The sequence below is a fragment of the Pongo pygmaeus genome, chromosome Y, assembly GCF_028885625.2.
Source record: "Pongo pygmaeus isolate AG05252 chromosome Y, NHGRI_mPonPyg2-v2.0_pri, whole genome shotgun sequence".
NCBI lineage: Eukaryota > Metazoa > Chordata > Mammalia > Primates > Hominidae > Pongo > Pongo pygmaeus.
The window spans coordinates 29350706-29365557 of record NC_072397.2 but is presented as its reverse complement, the minus strand read 5'-3'; the positions used below and the strand labels follow the sequence as shown (position 1 = coordinate 29365557).

Below are 14852 nucleotides of genomic sequence, written 5' to 3'. Positions count from 1 at the left end.
AGGCATAAACCTCTATACTATCAACCTGCTAGTCCTGCACATGATTTGAATAAAGTGTTACTGATACTTGAACAATTTCTATGATGTCCGCAGAGTAATATCAACAAGAATCATTATAAAGTAGCTGGCCTTATAAGTCAAGAGTTATGATATTTGACCACTGTTAATCCATTTCTAGATCTGATCTAGATTATTTTCTTAATTATTTATTTATTTATTTATTTTTATTTCTTTTGTGAAGGAGTCTCACTCAGTTGCCCAGGCTGGATTGCAATGGTGCGATCTCAGCTCACTGCAAGCTACGCATCCCTGGTTCATGCCATTCTCCTGCTTCAGCCTCCTGAGAAGCTAGGACTATAGGCACCCACCACCATGCCCCGGCTAATTTTTTTTTTTTTTTGTATTTCTACTAGAGATGGAGTTACACCGTGTCAGCCAGGATAGTCTTGATCTCTTGAACTGGTGATCCACCCACTTGGGCTCCCAAAGTGTGAGGATTACAGGCTTTAGCTACTGCACCCATCCAATCTGATCTACATAATTTTCTGGCTCTTCTGGTATATTGCTGGGCAACTGATGCACGATTTCTTCCTTGTGGGATGTTGTGGCTTCTTCATAAAGGACTTGAATAATCTCACACTGAATATTGTCTGTTAGAGTCTTCTCATTATAACCCCTTGTTTCAAGTCTTTCATACAATACATTGGTATCCGTCCTCAGCACAAAAACTACATGAAACCAGCATTTAGGGAAGAAATCAAAACAGTGGTAATCAACAATAACTCCACCTTCTCTCATTTGGTTATCTAACTCATCAACTACTCTGTTTTCATCTAAAATGTGACAATCATACTCTTCATCATAGCCATCATACAGTTGCTCCTATCAAGATAAATCACCCACATCAATGTATTTCAGTCCTGATATTGATGCAAGTTCTTTGCCTACTATGGTTCTTCCAACCCGTGGGGTACTGGTAAGCAGGATGCTGAGAAGCAATGACGGCTTGCCGCGATGGCTCCTGAGTGCCTTGCTCACATGTCCTTTGCACTATTGTTCTTGGAATTTCCAAACGAAATCCCAATGCCTCTCAATACCTCCACAACACCCTTCACACATCTTTGACTTGAGAAACCACATATTTATTTAAAAATTACATAACATAGAGGTCTCCAGAAATGTGCGCAGATTTCTCCAGATTCCCAAAACTAATGAAAACTAGTCAGATCATGTAGGTTCTTACAGATTCTGGGAGGACTTTGGTTTTCAGTGTGAATGCACTGGAAGATTCTGGGAGGGAGAAAGGAAGCCATAGAAGATTGAAGAGCATAGTAAGCATGGGACAGGAACATGTTTCTCTGTGACAGCAAGAAAAATAAAATTAGGCTTTTCTAAAACAATTTCCATTAGAACAGAGATGACCAAACCATATTTAAACTCTGGCTTTCTCTGTGACCTTTGGACCTCTCCCATGGTTTACATGCTCATTTTTTTTCACCTTGCTTTGTATATGGTTGTTGCCTCCTCTCTTTTCACAATGCAGGAATTTTTTCTTTGCTACAGACTATCCACCAGAGTTTTTTTTTCTTCCCCACAATAGTAATTGGGCTCACCAGAAAATGCCAAACTCCCAGCATCTTCATCAGGAAAGAATTAAAGCTGTAGTGTATGTGTTGAAATGTTTTTCCTTTCAAGAGATTGCCTAATGAATAGACATGGAGTGCTGAAGGACATGATGGAGTCATACAGACAACAGTTGTGTCTGATGAGAAGAAAGAAAACTGCAGCACTAGAGAGGCTGCAATACCACAGACAGTCAACTGGGGAAGAAAATAGGTAATCAATCTAAAAACAATGAAACAAATTATCTTTAACTGAGAACTACACCCAGATTTATAGAAGACATACCGAGAATGCATCTGTGAAGTGCCCAGAATCTATAGCCTGGCTGATTGCTGTCAATATCCCCCTTTACTAAGGTAGGGTTTTTTTTTTTTTTTTTTTTGAGAAAGAGTTTTGCTATGTAGCCCAGGCTGGAGTACAGTGGAGCAATCTCAGCTCACTGCAACCTCCATCTCCTGGGTTCAAGCGATTCTCTTGTCTCAGTCTCCTTAATGGCTGGGATGAGAGGTGCACACCACAATGCCCAGCTAATTTTTTTGTATTTTCAGTAGAGACGGGTTTTGCTATGTTAGCCAGGCTGGTCTCAAAATTCTGGCCTCAAGTATCTGCACGTCTTGGACCCCAAAGTGCTGGGATAACAGGATGAGCTACTGTGCCCAGCCATGGCAGGCTTTAAATGCTAGATTTGATGTACATTGTATAATTTTCCAGATCTTATAAAAAAATTACAATTCATATGAAGAAGGTGGGAAATACTCTTCACTGGAAGAAACAGAATAAATATCCAAAAGTTGACTCTTAAGAAATGAAGATTTTTGCATATCTGATAAAGAATTAAAAACAATTAAAAGTTCTTAGTGAACAAAAATAAAACAAAAATAAACAATTGAATAATATTTAAAAATAATAAATGACCAAAATGTGATATCAACAAAGAGATGAAACCTTTTTCTAAAAACCCAACAGAAATTGTGGCATTGAAGGATCTAATAACTGGCATTTACAAATTCACTACAGAGACACAATAGCAAAAAATGGAGCAAAAAAAGAATCAGAAAATTAAACATATATTATTCACAAATATTTAGGCCTGGAAACTAGTTTTTGGAAAAAAATGAGTGTGAAATATGAGACTTACTGGACATCATCAAGTAAACCAATATATTCAGGGAAAGAGTCTTATAAAAAGAATATAGGAAGAAAATGACATAAATGTTATTTGGGAGAAAAAGAGGGGATGCTGAGAACCTTACATGTTTCTGTGATGAAACAAAAAATACTAGTAACCAAGAATAATTGATCTGGAAAACACTGTACTTCAAAAATTAGAAAAAATAAAACGTTTTTAAGTTTAAAATAAAAAATCTAAGGTTGCTTACTACTAGAATAACCCTAGAAAAAAATGCTTAGGATAGTCAATTATGTTGAAACATTAAATGATGCTGGACAGCATCATAAAGCCGTAAGAAAATATAAAGCTCTCTGTTAAATATAAATATATACACTGATATAAAATTTGCTGTTGTAATAATAATGGTGTATAAAATTCTTAAATCTCTGTGAAAATACACACAATATATAGCGATATAATTTGTAACATTAGTAAGAGAGTGGTGGAAGTTAAAATCAATGTATTTTGTATGCTGTTAGCTTGAAGTTGAAGGCAAAAGCTGTTTGCCCTGGGGACCTTAACACTGGGCAAGGGATGAGATAAAGCTGCCATTTTGTCTCCCTTAGTTTTTCCATCACCCTCTATTCTGCATAGGGATTTTTCTTGGTCTGCAAGAATAGTCAGTGTGGCCAGGCTCTGTTCTGCACAGACAGACAGGTGTAGGTAGGCATGGCATGTATAGAGGGGGCCTGGGATTCTAAAAAGAATTAAATACTCAAAAAATGGAAAACTGAGAATTTTGGGAAAGATTCTCAGGGCTTTGGGCTGGGGAAATCGCAAGTCCTTGCTTCCAGCCATGCGGTTTCTTATCAGAGTTGTTGGGGCCATCTGCCTGCAGGTGTGCCTTAGGGAGACGTTGCAGGAGATTTAGCCAGTGCTTATTGTCCATGAAGAAATGTGTCACTGCACCTGCTTCTCACTGCAAGTGAACAGCAACATGCCAAAACACTTCCCAGGGCTGCAAAACAGTGAGGAGCTGCAGGAGGTCTTGGGGCTGTGTATGAGGGAAGGCTGGATTGGAAGTTGGGTAGAATGCCCAGAGGAGGGACCCCTAAAGAAGGGCCAGGCAGCACTTCCCCAATCCTTGGAGGTCTTGTGTCACAAATAAGCATGTGAATGTAGGGTTGGAGCACAGACCTCCTTCTCAGCCTGTCACACCAACACCTTATAACTTCATAGCCCACAAGTTAAAGAGCGGAGTTGTGATTCTAAAAAAATCCGGCAGTACCAAGCCAGGCTTGATATCAGCCCAATCAAATTCTGTAAAGATAAATGATGTCTTGTGGGAAAAAAAAAAAAAAAACTTAAAAAGATTCACAGTATTTGAGTGAAGAAATCTGCCCAGTACAGCACCAATTGCTGTGGTGAGATTCACCTGGTTGTAAAGCAAAATCTCTCATGTACTCATATTCCCTGGGGAAAAGCCACTCATGTTCCCAGGGTTTACCTGCTTGCTAAGAGGAATTGTGGAAAAGATTTGTAGCTCAATGGTGCCCGTAGTTGATCACAGAACCTTTCTTCTTTCCCAAAACAGCCACCATTAAAATTCAGTGAAACACACACTGGAAGATAGTCCTGAAGTTGGAGGCCCTGGGGAGTCCTCAGCACACCCCTGCATTAGGGCTGCCCAAAAAGGCAGCTCTAAATACTCCACCTACCCAAGACACTAGTGGACAAAAAGCAGTTAGCCTTGTCTGCTCCTCAAGACCCACATGTGATTCAGAGGGATTTGGCAGAAGATTCTTCATAAGAAAGGATCTCTGCCCACCAGCAGACAGGAGAGTGTGTTTCTGTGAGAGTGTGTGTGTGTGTGTGTGTTGAAATTAGAACCCCAACTAATGTGTCCATTATGGAATTTGAAAATGGAAGCCTAAAGTTGAAAATTAAAATCACCCAAGAAAGCATCTTGCAAACTATCTGTGCTAGATGCGATGTTTTAGGGTACAGGGCACTGGTAACATCCTACATCCCTCTCCCTGAAAGAGCTACACACACTATTCAAGGCCTGCTTCCACATAAGCCACTTCCAAGAGCAGCTTAAGAGCCTGGACCCATCTGCCAACTTCAGCAGGGCTGACTAAACTGCTTGTTTTTCCCGAGTATCTTCTCCAATGACCTGAGAGGTGGGGGAGACATTGGGGCCAGGATTGAAAAGAGGGAAGGGGAGCATGGAGGCCAGAGGCTGAGGACCAGGTTTTCCCACCTGGAGGGGTCTGGCCTAGAGGCACTCAAACCAGGGTCAAATTTAGGTGGAGACAGCTGGCCTTGGGTGGCCCTGTGCTACCACCAGCCTTGAGTCCCTCAAACAGTAGGAAGTGAAAGAATGGCTTGGAGATGAGCCTCACTGACTGTGTGCCTCCTGAGTACATCCTGCCAGTGACCCAGGAGGGACCATGGTGTCTCCAGAGCCAAGACTGGAAGGTGGAACTCCCAAAGGGAGCAAAGAAGAGGGTCCTAGGTGAGATGAAGGGCTTATTTCTACTTGACCATTCTTGAAGCGCTTTCAGTGCCAAAAAGTGATTAGCATGAGCATCTGAAACCCACTTTCTGGAAACTGCAAGATGCAAGGGGATTTCATGTACCTCTTTGTAATTACAGACTAGTACAAGAAGGGCCCCATCACTGCATCCACATGGGGCTTTTACTGGGTCCAGTAAGTCTCTGCCAGCTCCCCACAAACTCCTGGGATGTCATTTTTTCTGGGTCTGTGGACACACAACCAGGGCACTTGCTCAGTGCCCACTTCCTCCTTGTAGGCCTACAGCCAATTGCTCAACCCCAAACCCACTAGCCCTTGCTTCCTAAGCCATTCCCCACTGGAGCTGCTCAAGTACCACAGCCTGAACTTCATAAAACACTTTGTCATGCCAAGAAAGAAAAGGTAAGGCTGCCAGGTATGGTGTCTCATGCCTGTAATCCCAAAACTTTGGAAGGCCAAGGTGGGCAGATCACAAGGTCAGGAGTTTAATATCAGCCTGGCCAATACAATGAAACTCCATCTCTACTAAGAATGCAAAAATTAGCTGGGCATGGTGATGCATGCCTGTAGTCCCAGCTGCTCGGAGGCTGAGGCAGAAGAATTTCTTGAACCCGGGGGGTGAAGGTTGCAGTGAGCTAAAATCATGTTGTTTCACTCCATTCTGGGTGACAGAGTGAGGATTCTTCTCAAAGAATAGAATAGAATAGAATAGAAGAGAAGAGAAGAGAAGAGAAGAGAAGAGAAGAGAAGAGAAGAGAAGAGAAGAGAAGAGAAGAGAATAGAATAGAATAGAATAGACAAAATAAAATAGAGTAAAATATAAAATAAAATATAAAATAAAATAAAATAAAATGTAATGTCACTGTTTCATCTCCCCCTGATATGTGTCAAGTTACAGGGGCTTATGGGATGAACCAGCCAGCCAAAACTCCAGAGTTTCTGCCAAACAATCTACCCCCACTGCTTGAGTTCCCTCTAGGGAGCTGTCAGTATGACAGGGGGCATCCCTGAGAGTGGTGGCCATTTGCTTCTATCTGACCTCAGTGCAGATTATCGGGGCAAGAAGATCCTACAGCAGATGGAAGTCTCAGAGAAGTAGCTTATGGCAGTGTTCTGGGCTCAGTGGGCTGTGTATCTCCCTCTCCCCTAATTGTCACGAATTCCAGAACCACACACTCACCCAGATCACTGCTCCATTGCATGTGTGCAGCTGGATGGCTCCCCAGGCAGAGGCTGCCATAGACCGCATGCACACAGAGAATGCCTACACCTTGAGGCTGTACTATGAGGAGAACATTCCTGAACAGGGTCATGCAGACTGATCCTGCCGTCAGTGTCTAGTACCCCCTTCCTCCTGTGTACCAGACAGAATTCTGTGCACTTTCCTGGAGGCTCCATGCTGGGTCTGTTCATTTGGAAGTTTGAGGTTGTCCATAGGCAGGTAACAAAAGAGACTTCTCCTCCATTTGGAAAAAAAAAGAAAGAAAGAGAAGGGAGACTTCTCAGAGCACATTGTGGGGCACAGGCTGAGCCTTTGCCTCCCTCCCTTGTCCCTCTATGGTCCCAGGACTGAAACAAGGAGCTGCAGACAATGAGGGAACTGCTCTGCAAGAACTAGCCTGAGTGGCTGCTTCAAAAAAGAACCACAATCAAAGTGCCTACAGACTCTAGTGACTGACTGGCAGCCTCAGTCCCACCTACCATCTGCAGGCAGGTTTTCTTGCTGACAGAATGAAACCAAGGAAAGCAGGAATGAATCCAGCCTTCTCAGTCACCCCGAAGGCTGTCTGGGGTTCCCTGCAAGGCCTTCTAGCTTTCTGCTTCTTGGAAGACCACCCAAGCATCTCTTTCTGGCCTTGGAGACTTTGATTCTCTGGAAGGAGAAGGCCCTACATTTCACTAGGCTAAGCAGCCAGGTCCATCCAGCTCTCCCCCTTCAATAACAACCAATGGGCTCTCACCTGGGCACACACTGCCCAACCTTGGCCCTTCTAAGGCAGGAGATCATTTGTCTTACAGGTTCAGCTTACTAGGGCATAAAAGTTATCAGTGCTGTTATTAAGATTGAGAAATTAGGGGGAAAGAGTTGCCTTGAAAAATTTCCCCTAATCTTACCTTGGAGATCATCAGCACAGGTGACAGCATAGGCAGGGCTGCTGAGGATGCTGGGGGAGAGTGCCCAGCCTGTCCAGTAAGCTGGTCCTTGCCAGAGGTGGCTCATGACCCAGGCCCTGAAAGAAGCAGACAGACATCCCAGCAAGGAGCTGGGGTGTATAGATCAGGGCAGCCCAGGCACACTGATGGTGGCTTGGCACTACCTCCCATCAAGAGGTGTCACCACAGCTGACCCTTGGAGCCAGGGGGTGATTTTCAATGTGTGCAAGGCAGTCAGCTCCATCAGCTGTACAGCCTTCAGCACTCACTTCACCTTGGACATCTCACCAGAAAGCAGTGGGTACCGGCCAATGGAGAAGCTTTGCAAAGTGGGACAGAGCATCATGGGTTAGGGGATCTGGGGCTGCCTGCTCATCTGAGCATTGCTTCCTGAGGGTGTGCTTTGCAACCAAACAGTGACTGTTTTCATGTTGTCTATTTATTTATGGGTTTAAAGTATCCTAATATTTCATTTATACTAGTTTCAGGCTTGTATTTGTGTATTTGTAAACATTTTATTAGAAGAAAGATGGCTTCAGACAACAAAATTTTAGAAGATCTTAAGGTGGCATAGACTTTCATGACACAACAGCTACTGTTGACCTCTTTTTGCTACCTTTGTGCAACGTATACACAGAAAGTGCAGCCAGAGGTGATGAGGCCAAGTGTCTAGAGCAGAACTGCCTGGGCTTGTTTGCTTGTCTGCCATCAGATGGACTCTGGCTGTGAGGCGGTGCCCACCCTGGATCTACACCCCCCACCCCCTCTCCTGAGTAACCAACACAAGGCAGTGCTAATTAGCGGGTGAGTGATGGGCATCAGGCACCCCAATACCATCTGGGAAGATTTGAACATCATCTAGGCTGGGGCTGTGGGGGGCAGGAGCTGTGGCTCTCTTCACTTGTTATGGCACCACCCACAGATGCATCTGCCCTGTGCTGTTTCTCCAGGAATCAGCTGCCCGTGGTCCTGAGCCTGTCATGCCATGCCTGCTACCTCACACTGCTTGTGTTTGAAAAAAACATCCTGAGATGGTACTGCTGGATGTGAGCACTGGCAAGAGGACAGCACCTATGTCCTGGGGGATTAGGAGCTGACCAGATAGCTCCAGAATGCCTCTAGAACAAGTGGGGGCTGGTTCTGCAATTAACGACATCTCCCAAAAGATGTGTTGGCAATGGCTCAAGGAATATTTGATGCAGAGGTCTAAATGAAGACACATGAATGGAGTGTGTGGATATCAGTTAGCAGCTGGCAAACAGGTGCCTCCAAAGCCTCATCCTCCAACAACTGTGGAACATGCCCAAGCCATGAGTGTATACACCTAGAGTGAATACATCTGGCTGCTGCTTTTGCTGCCATTATCCCCAAGCTCAATCTCGCTTAAAATTTGGATTTTAAATAGAAAAGATAAGAGGCTTTTCTGTGTTCTGGAATAGGAAGCCAGGGATCTGTGTAGGGGTGGCACTAGGTGCACATTAGTTTTGTGACAGGATGAGAGTTGCAGTGGTTTTTTTAATCATGATAGGCCTGGTCTGGTTGTAACTCTGAGTGATAGGGAGGGAGTCAGCAGTGGTGGACATGTAGACATCTATGTGCCCAACCCTGGCCTGCCTGCCCTCAGACATATCAAGAGGCACCACCACAGGCTCTGACTTGTCTCCTTACTCCTTGTATATCAGATGGGAATACCCAGAAGCTACTGTCTGAATGTATTATTCTCCCATTTGGACCTGAGCCACCTAACACACAGTGAGGGTGGGTGGGTGAAGGGCCCAGGGGAAAGCAGGGCTGGATCATGGATCCTGGTGGAAATTTAGAGATACAGGAGTGGTTGTCACCTCTCTGTGGAGCCCAGCTCCATACCTGATCCTTGCCACACAGCCCCATCTACAGAGACCAGCTCTGGCAAGTTTAGGGATCCCTAAGGCCCGAGGCTGCTCCCTGTCACCCCTGTCTGTGCTCCTTATCTTTCCTGCTGTCAGAGCCCAACATGAAGGGAGAGGTTGATGCCCTGCGAGCCTGAAGGAGTTGTTTCTGTCTGGGGTTTTGCATAGAGTTACTTATGAATATGCTCTGTCCAGATACAATATTTCAAAGGAAGTGAGCATGAACTAGCAAGTGCAGCAACCCCATACTTGATAAATAAATTTTTCTTGTCTTTAAACCATCACATTTTCATTTCACATTGGAATAAGGGAAGTGAAACCTGCTGCAGCAGCCTCACCCATGTGCTCTGTAACCCAGACTCATTTGGTTGTGAGGGCTGTTGTCAGAAATGTTATGAAAAGAAGAATATGTATAAATTTAATCAAATGTAAAATTATGCTTATAATGTCATTTATGTGGGAGATAAGTGGGTGGAGTAACAGGCACTTAGTAGGAGTTTACCCAACTGTCACTTACCAGGCTCATGAGTGTGGCTCTGGGGAACCTCACCTGACATTGGTGACAGAAGAGAAAAAGCCAGCATGAAGGCTAGGTGGGGGAGAGGTGCCAGGTTGTGGGGCTAGGCCCTGGGCATGCTAAGCCTGTTAGGTCACTGGACATCTAACTGCCCAGGCACTGGCCCTTGACACATGAGTTGAGGTAAGAGGATTGGGCAGCACTCTTCAGGAGTCACACTGTGCTGGGAGAATGGAGGAGAATCTACAACTGGCCATCCTAGGGTAGGTTTTAGAGTGATCTGGACACTCTTGGAGAGCTAATGAGATGGGAGGAAGGCAGTCCCTCAGGTGCATCTGATGACTGGAGCCTATGGTGCTCGGAGGGGAGGGGGTGTCTGTGGGGGTGGCATGACCCTATGAGAGGAAGAGTTTACAGCTTTTACAGCTGGTGGCTGTTGCTCAGCAGTCCCTCCTCAGAGCAAGCATGTCATCAGCCACGTGTATAAGTGAATGTCTTTTGAAGTGTTTAGAGAGTGCTCTATGTCTTAGAAATTCCTTTCCCCTGGCCTTGTCCAGTGAACACAGTTCACACAGCTAACACCTGTTCTTGAGATGTCTTCACCATGCAAATCTGAGAATGGATTGGGTTTAGTTACCATTCTGCCTTCTCCTCACCTGAGAGGCCTATTTTCTTTGGTTGATTCCTTAAGTGTATTACTGTCGGTCACCTTTTGACAACTCCTATGACAAGTGGCTGTTGTTTCATTAAAAAAAAAAAAGAAGGCTATGAATGTGAAACCCTCCTCTTCTACTCTCTTTCTCTTAGGTGAAAGATTTTCTTTTTTAAAAAAGGGTACATAGTGGTATCCCAGCAGGCGTAGTGTGAGAACTGACTTGTGCTAGGCTATGGTGTCATTGTGGATGGGCACTTCTTCAAGATGGAAAACCAAGTCTCACTGAGTTGCAAGAGCCATACTAGCCTTTCTCCACATCCCCCACTGTGGGCTTTCACTTATCTCCCATGATTGAATTTTTTAACATACATATTTTTATATATATACACACACACATACATACAAATACAGGTCTCACTCTGTCACCCAGGCTGCAGTGCAGTGGCTGAATCATGGGACACTGTAGCCTCAAACTCTTCAGCTCAAGTGATGCTTCCACCTCAGCCTCTCAAGTAGCTAGGACTGCAGGCAAGCAACGCTACACCCAGACAATTTGTAAATCTTTTTCTAGAGACTGAGCATACTTATGTTGCCCAGAATAGTCTTGAACTTCCGGGATCAAGCAATCATCCCACATTCAACTCCCAAAGTTTTTAGATTGCAGCTGTGAGCTACCAAACTCAGCCAAAAATATATTTTTTAAAGAACCGTTACATCCAAATTATGAGTTATGATCGCACCACTGCTCTCCAGCCTGGGCACCAGAGCAAGACCTTATATCCAAAAACAAAGCAAAATGAAACAAAAAAAATACTTACAACAAAATTAAACTTTGAAGATTGTGTCATCTGTGTGTAGCCCTGCCCTCCAAGCTATCAGAGTTAAATATAATGATTATTGAGAAAACAGTTAGATAGTATTAAGAAATTTCTGTATATTCTCCAGCTGAGACTGAGGTATTCTAAATGTGGCCCAAATATTTTCTCACCACTACCTTCAGAATCTAACCTAGCAAGTCAAATCAGAGAACCTGCAGAGGACAGTTGGTCATTTTCAAGTAGAAAGAGAATTATCCCCTCGACGAGTTGGTGGGTGCAGCACACCAGCATAGCACATGTATACATATGTAACTTAATTGCACATTGCGCACATGTACCATAGAGTCTAAAGTATAATAATAATAAAGGAAAAAAGAAAGAGAATTACCCCCATTAATAAGAGTAATACAGTGATTCTCAAAAACAGAAATCAAACTGAGATGCAGCACAGTCAGGTCACAACTACCGTGGCATAACCTCCTCACACAGAATGGTTGAGGAGCCTTTCTTAGATTTACAAATTTGGGCAATATAATTCTCGCTTATTTATTCCCAGCCCTTGCTTCCCACCTGATTCCCTATGGCCACCTCACGATGTGGTCAGCAATGGTGTGCAGTGTGGTAAGAGAGGGGCTCAGGGATGGGACGAGGGTCTTTACTACCTTATCAAAATGCTTAAAAAGTTGTGAAAAAAGTGTCCAAATGTTCTACTTCCTACCTTTAAATAGCTGCTAAGATGTGTTATGCAACAGATCAAGGAAGGGGAAGAACAAATGCATTTCAAGTCTCAGCTCACTTCTTAATTAGCTGTGATACTCTGGACATGTGACTCCAACTATTTGAGCCTGTTTGCCTGTTCACCCAAGACAATCCTAAGCAAAAATAACAAAGCTTGAGTCATCATGCTACCCAACTTCAAACTATATTACAAAGCTATAACAGCCAAAACAACATGGTACTAGTACAAAACAGATATATAGACCAATGGAACAGAACAGACACCTCAGAAATAGCACCATGCATCTACAACCATCTGATCTTTAATAAACCTGACCAAAACAAACAAAGTGGGAAAGAAATTCCTATTTAACAAATGGCGCTGAAAAAACCAGCTAGGAATATGCAGAAAACCGAAACTGGACCCCTTTCTTACATCTTATACAAAGACTAACTCAAGATGGATTAAAGTTTTTTTGTTTCGTGGGTTTTTTTTTGAGATGGAGTCTCACTTTTTTGTCCAGGCTGGAGTAGAGTGGATTGATCTCTGCTCAATGCAACCTCCATTTTCAAATAGAAAGGGAAATACCTTTCTAGCAATTCTCCTGCCTCAGCCTCCTTAGTAGCTGAGATTACAGGCACCCACCCCTACATCTAGATAAATTTTTGTATTTTTAGTAGAAACAGAGTTGCACCATGTTGACCAGGCTGGTCTCGAACTCCTGACCTTGTGATTCGCTTGCCTCAGCCTCCTAAAGTGCTCAGATTACAAGGGTGAACCACTGCACCTGGCTGGATTAAAGTCTTAAATGTAAAAACCCAACCCATAAAAACTCTAGAAGAAAACCTAGGCAATACCATTCAGGACATAGTCATGGACAAAGACTTCATGACTAAAATATTGAAAGCAATTGTAACAAAGAAAAATTGACAAATTAGATCCAATTAAACTAAAGAGCTTCTGCACTGCCAAAGAAGCTGTCATCAGTGTGAACAGGCAGCCTACAGAATGGGAGAAAATTTTTGCAGTCTATCCATCTGACAGAGGTTGAATATCCAGAATCTAGAAGGAACATAAACAAATTCACAAGAAAAAAACAAACAAACAATACCAGGAGAAAGTGGGCAAGGGATATTAACAGACTCTTCTCAAAAGAAGACATTTGGCTGGGTGAGGTGTCTCGGGCCTGTAATCCCAGCACTCTGGGAGGCTGAGGCAGGAGAACCGCTTGAAGCTGGTAAGCGGACATTGCGGTGAGCTGAGATCCCACCACTGCACTGCAGCCTGGGTAACAGAGCAACACTTCGTCTAAATAAATAAATAAGTAAATAAATAATAAAAAAGATATTTACATGACCAAAAAACATAAACCTTATTTTCACTGGTCATTAGAGAAATTCAAATCAAAACCACAATGAGATACCATCTCATGCCAGTTAGAATGGCAAGTATTTAAAAGTCAGGAACCAGCAGATGCTGGTGAGGCTGTGGAGAAATAGATATGCTTTTACACTGTTAGTGGGAGTGTAAATTAGTTCAACCATTGTGGAAGACATTGTGACAATTTCTCAAAGATCTAGGAAAAGAAATATCATTTGACCCAGCAATCCCATTACTGGGTATATACCCAAAGCATTATAAATCGTTCTACTATAAAGACACATGCACACATATGTTTATTGCAGGATTGTTTACAATAGCAAAGACTTGGAACCAACCCAAATGCCCATCAATGATAGACTGAAGAAAGAAAATTAGGCACATATACACTATAGAATATTCTGTAGCCATAAAAAGATGAGTTCATGTCCTTTGCTGGGTCATAGATGAAACTGGAAATCATCGTCCTTAGCAAACTAACACAGGAACAGGAAATCCAACACCACATGTTCTCATTCATAAGTAGAAGTTGAACAGTGAAAACACATGGACACAAGGAGGGAAACATCACACACTGGGGCCTGTCTGAGAATGGTCAAGGAAAGGGACAGCATTAGGAGAAACAGCTAAAACATGTGAGGCTTAAAACACAGATGGCGGATTGATAGGTGCAGTAGAGGTGCACGGTGGCTCATGCCTGCAATCCCAGCACTTTCTGAGGAGGAGGTGGGTGGGCCATCTGAGGTCAAGAGTTTGAGATAGGTGCAGCAAACTACTATGGCACATGTAAACTTATGGAACAAACCTGCACGTTTTGCACATGTATCCCAGATTTTAATTAAAAAAAAAAAAAAAAAGCACTAAGGTTGATGGGGAGTGGGGGTAGGGGAAAGCGTGGGGGTAGGGGCGGGAGTGGGTGTGCCCTGGAACTTTATCCAGTCAGTGTAGGTGGCGTGGCAACCGCCCAATCAGGCACGCAGTTGGAGAGGAAGGGAGGGCGTGGCTTCCGGCGTTTGGCAGGAACTTTTTCTCTCTCTTGTACGGGAACTTGGGAATCTTCTCCACGTTGGCAGCTCCAGGAGACTTCCTCACAGTCTCTGTTAATAGCTTACAGTCTCTGTGATGCATAGCTAAGATACGAGGACATCCTGCAAGCTGTGAAATAGTGAGTACGGGGGTTCGGCATCCCAAGAGAAGAGATCAGGCTGTGAAACCGGCAGTACATGCTCCTCCACAGTCATCTCCGAGTCATCCGTGCAGCTTGGCGGTCAGTCCCCTGTGGCCGCAAGATGGTGGCTGGGCTAGCAGCGGGGGTCCCCGCATCCCACCTCGTGCAGTCCTGTCCTCTCCCTGTGCGGAGTTCTGCTGTGCGTCCACAGCCCCGAATACTCTCCAGATTGTTCAGGGATCCCAGTGGGTCATAAAGGCAGAAAAACCGACTCCGAGTG

The 14852-nt window shown here is 43.9% G+C and overlaps 1 protein-coding gene across 1 annotated transcript; it reads right to left on the bottom strand.

Annotated features, from left to right (window-relative positions):
- Positions 1-510: 510 nt before the first annotated feature.
- LOC129025719 (adenylate kinase isoenzyme 6-like) lies at positions 511-14645 on the bottom strand. Its single transcript, XM_054473364.1, is given in 2 exon segments — positions 511-1050; positions 14544-14645. Coding segments are annotated over 2 exon segments (642 nt in total).
- Positions 14646-14852: the final 207 nt, after the last annotated feature.